The following is a 15,263-nucleotide window of genomic DNA, read 5'->3' on the forward strand; positions in this document are numbered from 1 at the left end:
CTGATTTTTTTTTTTCCGGCTTTTTGCTTTTAATATATCTAAAAAAAAAAATTTTTTTTTTTTTTTTTGCTACAGTGATACCTCGGTTTTCGTTGATAATCCGTCCGAAAACAATTTCGCAAAATTAGCAGCGAGGTCACTTGGGCACGCCAACGAAATCCGAGACAACTTTTTCACTGAAAAAATCAACAAAAACCGAAACCGACGATAACCGAAGTCAACGAAAACCGAGGTTTCACTGTATGTGTTTTTGCTTCCAATGCAATCTTTTTTTTCTTTTTTTTTTTATTCAAAGTCCCTCTTTGCCTTCCTTATCGGCACTTTGCGGTTGACTTGACATTCCTTATGCTGTTTCTTATTACTTTCAGTTGGTTCCTTCCATTTTCTGAAGGATTTTCTTTTAGCTCTAATAGCTTCCTTCACCTCGCTGTAATCTTATAACTCACCTTGTTACAGAACTTCTTTCTCTATTGAATGAAGCCTATCTCCTGCGTATAAGTACCTTACAGGTATAATATCTGATCTCCCCTATCATGCCTTTCTTTCAAAGTATGCATATTTAGATGATCTGCCCCCATATACTTGACCATTGATTTTTTTTAAGTAACCACCCCTTCCAGGTGTGATCTCATCATGCACTTTAAGTAAACAGAGGTACTATCATCTTTTCCTTTTCTGCTCTGTTCTCTTCCTATGCACCCAGTCATCCTGCTGGCTTTTGCTGTCACCCTGTTTGTATCTGATTGATTTTAAGATGACCAATCATACATAGTAAATGACAGCAGATAAAGACCTGTATGGTTCTTGTGACTCTGGGCAAGTCACTTAACCTTCAATTGCCCCTGGTTACAAATAAGTACCTGAATATACCATGTAAACCGCTTTGAATGTAGTTGCAAAAACCACAGAAAGGTGGTATATCAAGTCTCATTTCCCTTCCCTTTCCTTCCTTCCAGTCTGCCCAACAAGGTAAACTCATTTTACATGGTATGTAATACTTTATTTGTGTGCACCTGCTATATTAGGTTGTATCGCACATTTGACTCTTGTAGAACCAAATGCATGAGACTACATAAATCTTAACTTCCAAACTCTGTCCCATTCTTCAGTAGATCCCTTATAATAGCCACATTAGCATGCTACTACTACTACTACTTATCATTTCTAAAGCACTACTAGATGTACGCAGCGCTGTACACTTGAACATGAAGAGACAGTCCCTGCTCGACAGAGCTTACAATCTAATTAGGACAGACAAACAGAACAAATAAGGGATAAGGACAAAGAGTAGCATGCCACCTGTAACACCTTTTTCTGAGTGAGCTCCACTTACCACTACTGTTTATGACCTCCCATTCTACCAGTTTCTAATCCAATTAATCACTATAGGGCCATACTAAGGGCACTTAGTTCATTTATAAGTTTGCTGAAATCTAAGTGCCAAATCTAGTGCTTGTCCCACAGTCCGCTTCTCCATTCAGACAAAATTAATCAGATATATATGATGACTGACTTCTAGTAAATCATGCTGTCTCCGGTCCACTGGATTCCAGAAATTCTGCTGTCCTCTGTTAGCTGCAATTCCTAATTTACCACTGAGGTCAGATTAACCAGCCTGTAGCTTCCAGCTGCATTAACTTTTTCTGTTGTGATGAGAGGTCGCATTTGTCCATCTCAGTACTCTAGGACCATTCTAAAATGTTGAAGGTTAGATAGTGGAGCTACCAGAACTTCCTATTTCATTCAATACTCTCTGAGTCCCAATTGGTCCCATCACTTTGCCTGCTTTCAGTTTAGCTAGCTGTTCACAAAAGTCTTCTGAAAATCATTCTAGATCTACCTTGCTTCCATTCTTTTTTTTTTTAGTAGTTCTCTGCTTTTCATCTGTTAACAAATGGGAATGTATCCAGTTCTTCCTTCATTCCTCTCTCAATGCCATTTTTGCACTTTTTCCTGTCACTAAAATGTTGAAATGGTGAGGGGAAGTAACTATCAGCTTTTAACTAACTTTTACTATTCTTTTGTGAATATAGCTAACAGCAGAGAAGATGCAGCTACAGGAAAGACTGCAAGCAGAAAGTGATCTCTGTGCTGAGGCAGAAGAGATGAGAGTCCGCCTGGTAGCTAAAAAGCAGGAGTTGGAGGAGATCCTGCATGACCTGGAGTCCCGAGTTGAAGAGGAAGAAGAGCGATGTCAGCAACTGCAGACAGAGAAAAAGAAGATGCTACATAATATTGCAGTAAGCATGTAAAGGCTTTGCATGCAAAATGAGCAAAATACCTGGACACCTGCTACACAATATAACCAAAGACCGTAATGGACATTACCTGACTCTTCCTCCCCTCTCTAAACTCCCATAATTACCTACCATACATATACCTTATCTACCATAATATCACCTTGTATTTGTTCAGACCGAAACTGGCTAACGCCATTAGCGGTAATATGTAAACCACATTGAGCCTGCAAAATGTGGGATACAAATGTAACAATAATAAAAAAGAAACTGGAGTCATTCTAGTGATCAAAAGCTTAATTCTGAATTGCCAAGCAGTAGACCTGGATTCCTTTCATAGGTTGTTTTACCTGGAGTGTATGGGGAATGAAACTAGTAGTAAAGATAAGTGTTCACTGTGCCTGAAAAGGGGGCAGGGTGGCTTGACCACAAACCTAGCATCAGATGCAATCCTGAAAGGTGACGCATTGTATGGATGAGAACATGGTGAAAACAGGAAAAATACTGGTGGCTAGTAGAGATGGAATTGTAATGAACTACATAGGTAGAAGCATAAAATATAGCCCTTCCAGTTAAACTAAAATTTTGCAGTAAGTTTCTTTGGCGCTCTCATAGGCTACGTTTAAAACGGGCTTTAGTTTGGTTCGTTTCTTAAGTCAAAAATAGATAATTTAGCATCTTAGGACTATAATATATATATAGGGAGCAGAGGTTCACTTGGGGGGGGGGGGGGCTTTAGTAAGTGGTATTAATATGTACTTCATTCTTGCAGGAGCTAGAGGAGCAGCTGGAAGAAGAGGAGGCTGCAAGACAGAAACTACAGCTGGACAAAGTCAGCATAGATGCCAAAGTAAAGAAGATGGAGGAAGATGTGATTGTACTAGAAGATCAGAACAGTAAACTGGGAAAGGTGAGATTGTTATGTCTCCTCAGAAAGCTCTTCACAAACACTGCAAAGTATTTTGAATTTGTTAGACCTTTGCAGTGCGTGTTTTCTAGCAAAAAAGGTGCCGGTACTCAAATGCCAGACCACCCTTCAGGGGTGGGGTGATCACTGAGGGACCCGCCCTACAATAGCCAGGCCCCCTGCAACCAGTCACAGAATCTATGAAAAGGCAGAATTGGTGTGTAGAGCCTGAGCTCTTTTACTATAACTTGGGGACCATGAGTCAATTTTAGCAGACAATGAAAACGGTGCCGGTACTCAGTACCCACAAGTACCCCCTCAAAAAAAGCGCTGGACCTTTGGGTCATCATTGTAACCTAGGCTATAATTAAGGCTTCTGATTTCAGGGATTAACTGATCAACACAAAGCACCCCAGTGCAGCAGAAATAATAAATGGGTATTTATTTATTGGATCAACACCATAAAAACACCACTTCATTCATTATTCTCATCCCTCCTCCTGACTTGTCTTGTATCCTCTGCTCTTTTATATTTTTCCTGCACTGGTGATTCATAAGTGACGCACATACATTAGATTCCATGTGTAAAGGTGTCCAATATGACAAAACACTTTGTAGCCTCAACAACAAATTAGTTAGAAGTAAACTACTAGGAATAGAAGCCCCTACTGTGCAGGGGATTTAGATTTTGATCCCTATCAGCTAAATCTGAGCACAAGTCTTGGGAGGGAGAGCAGAATGACTACAGCTATTGTAATAGTCCCTGCTGGCCGATGAGCAGTAATAATGTGTCCCTTCTAAAAGGGTCCCTTTTAGCCCAAGGACTGGTGTGTGTTCCCAGAGTCCCCTGGACATGTGATCTGAAGCTGGTATACAGTAATGTGCGAGAGAGAGGTGGTTTTTTTTTTTTCTTCAAAAAATACATTAAAACTGTACAACATTGAACTCTTTAATTTGGTTACTTTAATCATATTGTTGTTATTGAATGTTATACTTTATCCTTGATCTCATATACCTAATATGAATTTATTTACTTCAAATTTACTTGATATTTTATGCACCTTAATTGTAATAATACTCTGTACTTCTCATTCCGTTAATGGCGATCGCCATTGCGGCATAATGTAAGCCACATAGAGCCTGCAAAGAGGTGGGAAAATGTGGGATACAAATGCAGCAAATAAAGGTTTGTGAGCAACCAGTTGTAGAAAAGTGACTGTCGCAACTGATTAGGGGTATTCTTAATATACAGTAGGACTACACATTAATTATTAACACCGCAATTAATACATTATTCCTTAACGTCCCTCCAGACTGGCCAAGAAAGTGACTGGGTTGTGCACGCCTTCCAGCAGGTGGAAACTGAGAGCTCCGATTCTTGTGAGAGCCAATAAAAGCCCTGGGTAGCTAGAGGAAGATTCAATATTCAGTTTCTAGCAGGTGGAAGGTGGTGAGCCCTTGAGTCTCTTCCCTTTTTTTCTTGCTGCTCTTTGACTTTCTTCTTTAAAAAAAATAAAACAGTATTAGTCTTTGCATTTTCTCTCTTCTTCTGTGCACCAGCTTTCCTGTTAGCAGTGAGAGGCAGGGGATGAGGAAGTAGCTAAGATGATTTGTTAAGGGGCTTCTAAGTCTATGGCATTAAGTGTGGCCACACGTTCATCTCTTTGACTTTGAGGTTGGTCAGCTGATGGCTTCTAAGTCTAAGCTTAGTAAGTTTCTCTTTCGAGGATCTTTTCTGTTTGGTGACGAGATTGATAAATTAATAAAGAGCTTGTGAGTCACGAAGGTTCCTAGACTCCCTGAGGATTGTCCTAGGTCAGCTGGTCATGGTCTTCTTTCTAGTTGGGGACGTGGCAGAGATTTTCGTCAGTTCAGACCAGGCAGGGTAGCTACTGCTGAGAAGGCTCAGTTCTTCCAGAGATTTAAGTCCTTTCGAGGTGCCCAGTATGAAGGCAGAGATGCAGGTACATCCTTTCAGTCCCCTGTGCCTCCTTTCCAATGAAGGTCTCCAGGCCCAACCTAATTCCTGTGGGAGCTCGCTTAGCTCTGTTTTATCAGATTACCTCAGATAAATGGGTTCTCGAGGTTATTTGTGACAGGTACACCTTAAGAGTGCACGGCAACTGCCAGATGCTTTCCTGGAAGTCTCCCTGTCCTCATCTCAAGGTGGGAGTGATGAAAGATGCCCTAGAGAGGCTTCTCGAATTACAAGCAGTCTGTTCGGTTCCACCCTCGGAGATCAGGTTGCTATTCCATTTACTTTGTCTTCCCGAAGAAAGAAGAGTCCTTCTGACTGATTTTGGATCTCTAAGCGACCAACCGGCCACCCGATGTCTCCAGGTTTCATATGGAAACTCTGCTTGGTCATAGTTGCCATTCGGTCAGGAGAGTTTTTAACGGCTTTAGACTTAACAGAGGCCTATCTGCACATCCCGATTCAGCCATTCCACCAGCAGTTTCTTTGCTTTGCGGTTTTGGGAAAGCATTATCAGTTTCATGCTCTGCCTTTCAATCTTGCTACAGCTTCTCGTACCTTCACGAAGGTCGTGGTGGTGGTGGCAGCAGCTCTCAGTAAAGAGGGCATTCTAGTTCATCCTGGACGATTGGTTGATCAGAGCAAAGTTGAATCAGGAGAAATATGCAGTCCACGGCTAGTTTGTTCAATCACTTGGATGGGTGGTAAACTTCTCAAGAGTCGCTTAGTACTGTCTCAAACTCTCAACTATCTTGGAGTTTCCTTCAATACTCTGCAAGGGCGAGTGTTTCTTCCATAGAACAAAATTGTCGAACTTCAGGATCAGATTCATACTCTCCTGCCCAAACCGGTGCCGTGTGTGAAAGTTTATCTTCACATCCTAGGATCCATGGCAGTGACGATAGAGGTAGTTCCTTGGGCAAGCGCACACACGAGACCTTTATAGAAGTATCTCTTGTCCCTTTGGTCTCTGCAGATGAATTCTCTAAATGTCAGATTGCCGCTCAGAACTCTGGAGTGGGGGAGTCTCCGTTTGTGGCTTCAGCCACACAATCTGACCAAGGGAGTTCTTTGGATTCGCCTCATTGGATAATAGTAACAACCGATGCCAGCCTCGGGGCTGGGGGCTCACTGTATGGGGCATCTTGCTCAAAGCCTTTGGTCCCAGGAGGAAGCGTGCTGCTCGATCAAGCCGTTGAAAACAAGAGCAATTCATCTGGCCCTGGAGGCATTCCGTTATCTAGTCGAAAACAAGCCCGTGCGCGTTTTCTCTGACAATGCGACAGAAGTAGCTTATGTCAGTCGGCAAGGAGGGATGAGGAGTCATTCGCTGGAGCAGGAAGCGACTCTTCTCATGGTTTGGGTGAAACATCATCTCTTATAACTGTCGGCTTCTTGTGTGGCAGGGACAACGAATGTTCAGGCAGACTTTCTGTCGCCACAATCTAGGCCTGGGAGAATGGGATCTCACTGCGGCAGTGTTTCAAGCCATTCTCGATCACTGGGGTCTCCCAAGTCATGGACCTTATGGCAACAAATTTCAATTCCAAAGTGCCACAATTCTTCAGTCACAGGAAGGATCACAAAGCAGAGGGCATAGATGCTTTTCTTCAACTGTGGCCGTCGGCGCTTCTTTGTGTTTCCTCCATGGCCTCTTCTAGGACGTCTCATTCAAAGGATCATATACCTTCTAGTGGACGCTCCGTTTATGCTTCCAGGGTCCAGTAGTATATCCAGAACCGTCTTGATTTTGTCTTACGGCTTGGCTCTTGAAAGGGCACTGTTGGCGAAGATAATGTGATTGTCATGGTGCTTCATTCGCAACATCAATCAACTTCTCTGAATTATATTCGAACATGACGTATTTTCAAGTCTTGGTGTGCCAGTCTTGTCATTTCTCCGTTTTGAGCTTCGGTGTCACTTGCTTCTCTTAAGGTGCAAATTACAGCATTCTTGTTTCTGCAGTTGTATCAAAGAAAAACCTTAGCTGGTCATCCTGACGTTCATTTCCTTCAGGGAGCGGGTCTCATTCGCCCTCATAGACCCCTCTTTCCTGCTTGGGACCTTAATTTAGTTCCCTCAGTCCTTACTAGACCTCCTTTTGAGCCTTGAACAGCTTTCTTTCTTTCAGTGGAGGAATAGCCTATTGGTTAGTGCAGCAAACTTTGATCCTGGAGAACTGGGTTAAATTTCCACTGCAGTTTCTTGTGTCTCTGGGCAAGTCACTTAACCCTCCATTGCCCCAGATACAAATAAGTACCTGTATATACTGTGTAAACCGCTTTGAATGTAGTTGCAAAAACACAGACAGGCAGTATATCAAGTCCCATTCCCTTTCTTAAAGATTTGACACTCAATATGGCATTTTTGGTAGCTGTTGCCTTGGCTAGACGCATATCAGATTTGCAGGCGATTTCCTGTAGGTTTCCTTATTTTGGAGTTTTCTAAGGAACGGGTAGTTTCACACTCCGTTCCTTTCCTTCCTTCCTAAGGTCTTGTTGAGATTTCATTTGAACCAAACAGTGGTTTTGCCAGTACTGGGTTCTTCCTCTGGATCGCAAGACCAGTGTCGTTTGCGTAAACTGGATATCAGGAGAGTTCTTAAGCAATATTTGCAGTCTACGGAAGAATTTAGACCATCAGGTTGTTTTTTTTCGTGCTGATTGGGAGTTTCCGCAAAGGGTTGACGGCATCTAAATACACTATTTCTAGGTGGTCTATGGAGATGATTGCTTCTGCTTACCTTCTTTCCAGGAAACCTAGTCCTGAAGGAGTAAAAACACAGTGTACCAAGGGGCAAGCTGCGTCATGGGCTGAGCACTGCTTGGTGCCTCCTTTGGAAATATGTAAAGCGGCGACATGGTCTTCCTTGCATTCTTTTTCTAAGCATTACAGGCTTGATGTTCAGTGTTAGGATGTGGTTTTAGGCACGAGTATTCTTACAGTGAGATTATTAGGGCCCCTCCCATGAATGTACTGCTTTGTTTATCCAAAAGGTAACTAAACAGAGAAAAACTCACAGGGAGAACAAAGCGAGCAAAATGAGAGAGAGAAGCAGTCTGAACAGACAATTGTAGCTAATAAACCAGTTTGTTTATCCCATTGTCTGTTCAGCCTGCTTCCTTCCCATCAGTCACTTTCTGGGTTGGTCTGGAGGGATGCTAAGGAAGAAGAAATTAGATCTTACCTTCTAATTTGCTTTCCTTTAGTCCCTCCCAATTGGCCCAGATCCCTCCCTATGCTGTGACCTTTTTTAATTGTACTATGTTTGGTTCTTTGAGGTCAACATAAATTGCAGGGTTTTTTAGGTTCCATGTTGAGGTGCTTTGAAAGTTTGTGATTTTTTTTGAGTATTCTCAAAGATACTTGCCATTAACCTTGAACACTTCCTGTGAGGTGTGTATATTTACTAAGAGTGGCAGTTTGAGTTCACTGGTTACACAGAAGTTGCACTGTCTTGTTTCTCTCCTTTGTAAAGTTAATACTGAAGCTGCTTCTAGCTAGCCAGGGCTCTTATTGGCTCTCACTAGAGTCGTCGTTCTCAGTCTCCACCTGCTGGAATGTATGCACAACCCATCAGTCACCTTCTGGGCTGGTCCGGAGGTACTAAAGGAAAGCAAATTAGCCGGTAAGATCTGATTTCTCCTTCTCTACTGACCATGCCAGAAAAATGAATGTGTGCCCTCTTACCAGCAAATGAGAGACTTGCAACTACTGAGTGATACCATAGTATAAACACCTGTGCAGCCCAGAGCCCACCAGTATTTGTCTCCTCAGCAGGTGGTAGGTGAGCACCTGTGCAACCCTTGTCAAGTCTGGCCTGGTTTGGGTGCTTCCTCTTGGCCCCATATGTTTACAAAAAAAATGATGATAATAATTTGGTTTAAATTAAAAAAAAAAAAAAAAGGAAGCAGAGAGTTGTTGTGAGGGGCCTGGTTTCCCTGCTTAGTGGGCTGTGCACACTGTTCACGTCTAATTTCCTCCCTGCCCCCCCCCCCCCCAAAAAAAAAAACTATCTCCTGGAGTTGCCCTATGCCTCAGCCCTCTCTCCCCACTAGGAGGGGTTCCTTGAGTTCTGCCCAAGAGCTGAAGGAAACAGCTGCCAAAACAAAAAAAAAAGAGAGGAGACAAGAGTGCACTGTATTCTTACTGAAAAGGTGCTCAGGGAGAACCTTCATTCAGGTTTTCTTTCCCTAATGGCTTACTGCTCATTTTGGGGGTGGAGATATCTTTTGTTCAACTGTGGGAAACTTTCTGTTGGGCACCACAGGGACTGTTGAGCCAAGATGGCAGGTTCAGAGACACTTCTGCTTTCTCTCAGCACAGCATGTGGGGGCTGCACTAATTAGCCTTTGTCGCATTACACTTTTAGTGCTGCCATTTTCAGTGTTGCAGGGTCTCTGGTGGCTACAGAAGTGTAGACAAGCCTGGCAGAGTTACCCCAGTAGGATTCAGAGTGGAACATGCTGGCAGGAAGCACTGCGTTTTTTAGTGTCTTAGCCCTTTCAGATGAACTGCCAGTGCTGCATAGGCAAGATTCTGATGAGGTTACTTCTGCTTTTTCCCCCAGAGTTTGTAGTATTGCTGCACCAAGCCTTTAGGTTTGCCAGTCCCCTCTATAGCGAACCTCTGCCAGAGACAAGGAGTGGCCCTCTGGGCCAAGAGACAGCTCTTTTCAGGATGATTTGGTTTCAGGGTTCTTTGACACCCTTGTATGAAATTTTAGACAAGGAAACCGATTGGGAGGATGACATGAGAGCTCAGAGGTTCCTCTGAATGATGACAATACTGTAGTTTGCATTTTCCGTAAACCAGACCTTCCCTCCTTGATTACTGAAGTTTTCGGTGGCTTCATTTGTCAGATGAGGAGCCTACAGTAACTAGAAAAGGAGATTCACTTTTGAAAGGGATCCGGGGGCCTGTGAGAGAATTCACGTATAATCTCAAACAAATGGAAGCCAAATGGCATTCCCCTGATGTGGCTTTAAGAATTGGCAGAGCCATGACTCATCTTTATCAACTTCTTTTAATGGAATTGGAGAGTTTCAGTTTTCCAAAGGTGAATGTGTTAACTACTGTTGCCAAGAAGACAGAAATGCCTGTTGAAGGTGATGTGGCGGTAAAGAATCCTCTGGATCAAAGAATGGAAGCCCTTCTGAAGAGATCTTTTGAGATCTCTGCTCTGGCGTTGCAAGTAGCCATCTGTGGAGGTTATGTGGTTCAAGCCTGTTTTCGCTGGGCAGGGAGACGTCTGGATTCTCTGGGGGAAACCATGGCACAGGTTTGAGGGTATCAGACCTGAAATTAGGTACCACCTTTTTGGTGGGTACTGTGTATGACTTGGTTAGGACTTAAGCAAATAATTTGGCCTTAGTAGTGGAGAGACATTTCCTCTGGCTAAGAAATTGGTCATCAGATGTGGCTTCAAAGGTACATCTGAGTCAGCTGCCTTTTAGGAGTAATTACATTTTACTGAAGATTTGGAAAAGCCAAAGTTTCTAGACTCCTTGAGGATAGTTGTCACTTGGGGGACTTGCTCTACAACCAGGAGGCGTTTTAGAGATGCGAGGAGATTCCATTTGAGCAGATTGAATGGGACCCAGCAAGGTAGGTTTTGGAGAAGAAGCTCTTCCTTTGTCTTTTCAAGGGGCATCTGGAGCCTCCCAATGAAAGTGTTTGGGCCTATCCTCTGATCATTTTCATAGGGGGAGTGTTGCAGCTGTTTCATCGGAGATGGGCCCAGATTACCTCAGAGCAGTGGGTCCTAGATGTTCTCGGGCTAAGTCTATGTTCTGTAATTCTCTTCCTCTTAATGCTTTTTTTTTTTTTTTTTTTGCCCTGCAAGTCCCCCCTTAAAGTCTTAACTGCATGTTAATTTAGAAAGGTTTTTTGTTCCACAAGAAGAGAGGTTCTGGCATGTATTTGATGTACTCTTATCAGTGTTTCTCAAGTCCAGTCCTGGAGTACCCCTTGCTAGTCAGACTTTCAGGAAATCCACAATAAATATGCATGAGAGATTTGCATATAATAGAGGCATTGTATGCAAATCAAGTTCATGAATATTCATTGTGGATATCCTGAAAACCTGACTGGCAAGGGGTGCTCCAGGACTGGACTTGGGAAACACTGGAAAAGGAATCTTAATCAGCTGATTCTGGATTTGAAGAGGGTCGACAGGGATCTGAAGGCTTTCTTTTTTCACATGGAAACGTGATTGATATAGTGGTAGTCCAGGGGGAGTTCTGGACATCTCTGGACTTGTCAGAGGTGTATTTGCACATTCCTATTCATCCAGATCACCAGAGGTTCTTACATTTTTTTTTGGTTCTCAGTCACTACCAGTTCAAGGCTCTCCCATTGTCTAGCCATGGCACTGAATACCTTCTCAAAACTAACATAGTAACATAGTAGATGACGGCAGAAAAAGACCTGCACGGTCCATCCAGTCTGCCCAACAAGATAAACTCATATGTGCTACTTTTTGTGTATACCTTACCTTGATTTGTACCTGTCCTTTTCAGGGCACAGACCGTATGTCTGCCCAGCACTATCCCTGCCTCCCAACCACCAGCCCCGCCTCCCACCACCGGTTCTGGCACAGACCGTATAAGTCTGCCCAGCACCATCCCCGCCTCCCACCACTGGCTCTGCCATCCAATTTCGGCTAAGCTCCTTAGGATCCATTCCTTCTGAACACCCCTACCTGGACAATTGGCTGACTTGAGCAAAGACCTTCAAAGAGTATGCAGAGTGGAGGAGTGGTCTAGTGGTTAGAGCACCGGTCTTGCAATCCAGAGGTGGCCAGTTCAAATCCCACTGCTGCTGCTTGTGATCTTAACCCTCCATACGCCACTGCATGGGCTTAGCCCTGCCCCTGTATTTAGGATTGCTGGATCACCTCCCTACTTCTAATTTCTTATAGGGAAACAGGCTAGGCCAGTTGTAATTGTGTAGGACTGAAAAACTGACATGCTCAATTTGCATATCCTCAAAACCCCACTACTACTATGTTTACTACAACTTGTAACACTCTCCTTCAAGACTTTGTAATTCTATTTACTATGTAAGCCGCATTGAACCTGCTATGTGTGCGAAAGCGCGGGGTACAAATGTAATTAATAATAATTGCCTCAGGTACAAACTTAGATTGTGAGCCCTCCTGGGACAGAGAAATATCCAGAGTACCTGAATGTAACTCACCTTGAGCTACTACTGAAAAAGGTGTGAGCAAAAGTCTGACTAAATAAATAAAAATGCAGGCCACTTTTTAAGTATCTCAACTTCTGCAACATCTTGGATAAATAGTGAATTTTGCCAAAAACCGTCTCAAGCTATCTCGGTTCCTAGAGTATCTGGGAATCTGGTTTGATGCACTATACACTCCAGTGGAAAGTGTTCCTCCTGGACAGCAGGATTCAGAAGCTAGTTTCACAAACCTGGGCTCTCCGTAGCTCCTGCAGACCCTCAGCCTGAGAGTGTTGCAAGTCCTGGGCTCGAGGGTGGCCTCTATTGAATTGGTTCCTTACGCAAGAACTCGCATGACCTCCTTCAGAACACATTGTTGTCAACTTGGTCATCTTAGGTGAACAACCTGTTCTGTGCATTGGTGGCTAGTAAGGTGTCAACTAGAGCAGGGGATGTTCCTTGACTCAAGTGACTAGTTACCACAGATGCCAGTCTTTGGGGCTGGGTGGCATATTGTTTGGGTCATATAATGCAAGGCCTCTGATCAAAGGAAGAAGTCCAGTGGTCAATCAGTTGGAAATGGGAGCCATCCAACTGGCTCTCCTAGCCTTTCAGGACCTAAGTCACAAAGCAGTCAGGATCTTGTCAGACAGTGCCGACAGCAGTGACATGTGAACCGTCAAGGGGATACCAGGAGTCCGTGGCTCAAGAAGTGGCAATTTTCATGGCCCGAGCAGAGCAAAATCTCTTGTAGCACATGTGGCAGGAGTTTCCAATGTAGAGGCAGACTTCCTTAGCAGAAATCTTCTAGATGAGCTTGTCAAGTATTACCGGTTGGATGTTTAAATGAAACAGAAAGCATCCTTTGGAGCGTCATTAGATCGGGAGTTGGCTGCTTTTGTACTTCCCACTCATTGGGAATGTTCTGGAGAGATAAGGAAGGAGAAATTAGATTTTAACCTAACCTTTTTTGAGTCTCTCCAGACCATTCCCAAACCCACCCAGATTTTGGGGATGCTTTTTTTGATGCTGCTTTGTACTTGCATGTACAACCTTTACTCAGATGTGTCCTCCTGGGGAGCTTAAACTCTGGAAGGCAAAGAACTTTTTTTTCCCTATGTGAGAACAGTTGAATTTCTGAGGGTGGTTTTCTAATTCCCTTGGGTTTAAGGATCTGTTCTTCTCTACCATGTTGCTTTGTCAATAGAAATATTGGCATGCTGTGAGCTGCACATGTGCTTATTATAACATCACTTGGTAGTTCTCAACCTTCCATCTGGTAGGAGAGCAAATACCCACCTGTCGGGAATAGTCTGGAGAGACTCGAACAAAAGTTAGTAGGTAAGATCTAATTTCTCCTTATACATGGAGTTTTGCAAACTTTCTCAGCAATGTGTTGTGTAACTGGACATCCTGTTTCTTAGAACTGTGGTGTTGATAGCATGAAGAATCTCACCTTGTTTCTTTATATGTGCCCACTGACATCAAAGCTGTTTTTCTTGGACAAACTAAATGGATAGTGATACCAATTATTCAAGTCTTAAACTCAATTTTAATTCCATGTTTTGTGTGCAAACAGAAGAATCACTGCAGGAGGTTGTCTTTGTGAAGTAGAATGGTTCCAGAATGCATTGAATTGAAAAGCATTCTAAATGTAGGGCAACCAAATTTTTACCTTCAAGTATTTAAATGTTTTGATAAAATTGCTTTGAAACCTACAGGAGAAGAAATTACTTGAGGACAGAATAGCAGAATTTACCACCAATCTGACTGAAGAGGAGGAGAAGTCTAAGAGCTTAGCCAAACTGAAGAATAAGCATGAGGCCATGATTACTGAAATGGAGGGTAAGAGAAACCACACAGTTAAAGTATCTGATGGATGCAGTACTTGTAGTTTTTGTCATTGCTGGTAAGCGCTTTCAAGTAAGTGACTGTTAGATAAGTAGTATCACACAGCACAGGCTATGGTTAGTGAGAAGGTGGTTGGATGGGGGTACAGTATATGTACACAGTAAAATTCTACATATACCAAGCAAAATCTCAGTTTAAAAATTTAAGAAGAAATTCAGACTTGGTTGTCTATGCCGTTGATAGGAAACATTGACCACAAAGTATTACAATTTAATTTCTAATCCAAAGGGCCTTTTAGAATTTCAAATTTTGCCAAATGCTTAATCTTAACCAAAATGCTTATTTTTGTGGAGGTGTGAGTGGAATTAAGTTGCATTAAATAAAACTGATGATCCTACTGTACTCTACAGTTTTATGGAAGTTAATATGCTAGGCAGCATTCATCTTGAAAATGAGAATTCGTATTTGGAAGAGTACTATATTTGTACTATGTAGTCAAAGTACAAGTGTCTATTCTCTGAGGACAAGCAAGGACAATCATGTGTGAGTGATGTCACCGATCGAGATACTTGCTTCTCAGCATTTTTTACTTCCAGAAGCTTTTGGCAGCTTCAACTGCACGTGTGCACCTTCTGCCCACTGTCCTCATGCGCAGGGCCAAGGCAGTCTTCTTTCTTCCATGGAGCAGAGGATTGTTTCCCCTCAGCTCGTGCCACCTTGAAAATGTTCAGTTTTAGTGAGTTCAGCCTTTCAGCTTCTCTGGAGTAGTTTTATTCCTCTTACCCTTTTTTAGTTTTTCCTAGTTTTTTTAGTTGCATTTTCTTTTTTTCATTTTTTTTTTTTATGTGGCTCCTTAATTCTTGAGCACTTGGACCAGGTCAAACTCCTTTTTTTTTTTTTTTTTTTTTTTTCCCCCCCCCCCCCTTCAAAATGTTTTTTTATTTTCCTTCAGCTGTCTTGACATGTCCCCCCCCAAAATCCCAGTGGTTGGTTTTAAGTGTTCAGATGCAACGAGAACATGTTCCTCACGGACACCCATTTGTTTGGCACCTTACCATAATCCTTCACTATATTCACAGCTATCAAGAAGCATTAAGTCGTGAGCAGC

The 15,263-nt window shown here is 42.8% G+C and overlaps 1 protein-coding gene across 1 annotated transcript in view; it reads left to right on the forward strand.

Moving 5' to 3' along the window:
* The window catches only part of MYH9 (myosin heavy chain 9), a 390,958-nt gene that overhangs the window by 270,256 nt on the left and 105,439 nt on the right, over window positions 1–15,263 (forward strand). The window contains 3 exon segments of the mRNA XM_030206870.1: window positions 2,034–2,240; window positions 3,010–3,147; window positions 14,026–14,149. Of these exon segments, the coding sequence (XP_030062730.1) occupies window positions 2,034–2,240; window positions 3,010–3,147; window positions 14,026–14,149 (469 nt within the window).

Source organism: Microcaecilia unicolor, chromosome 1, assembly GCF_901765095.1.
Source record: "Microcaecilia unicolor chromosome 1, aMicUni1.1, whole genome shotgun sequence".
NCBI lineage: Eukaryota > Metazoa > Chordata > Amphibia > Gymnophiona > Siphonopidae > Microcaecilia > Microcaecilia unicolor.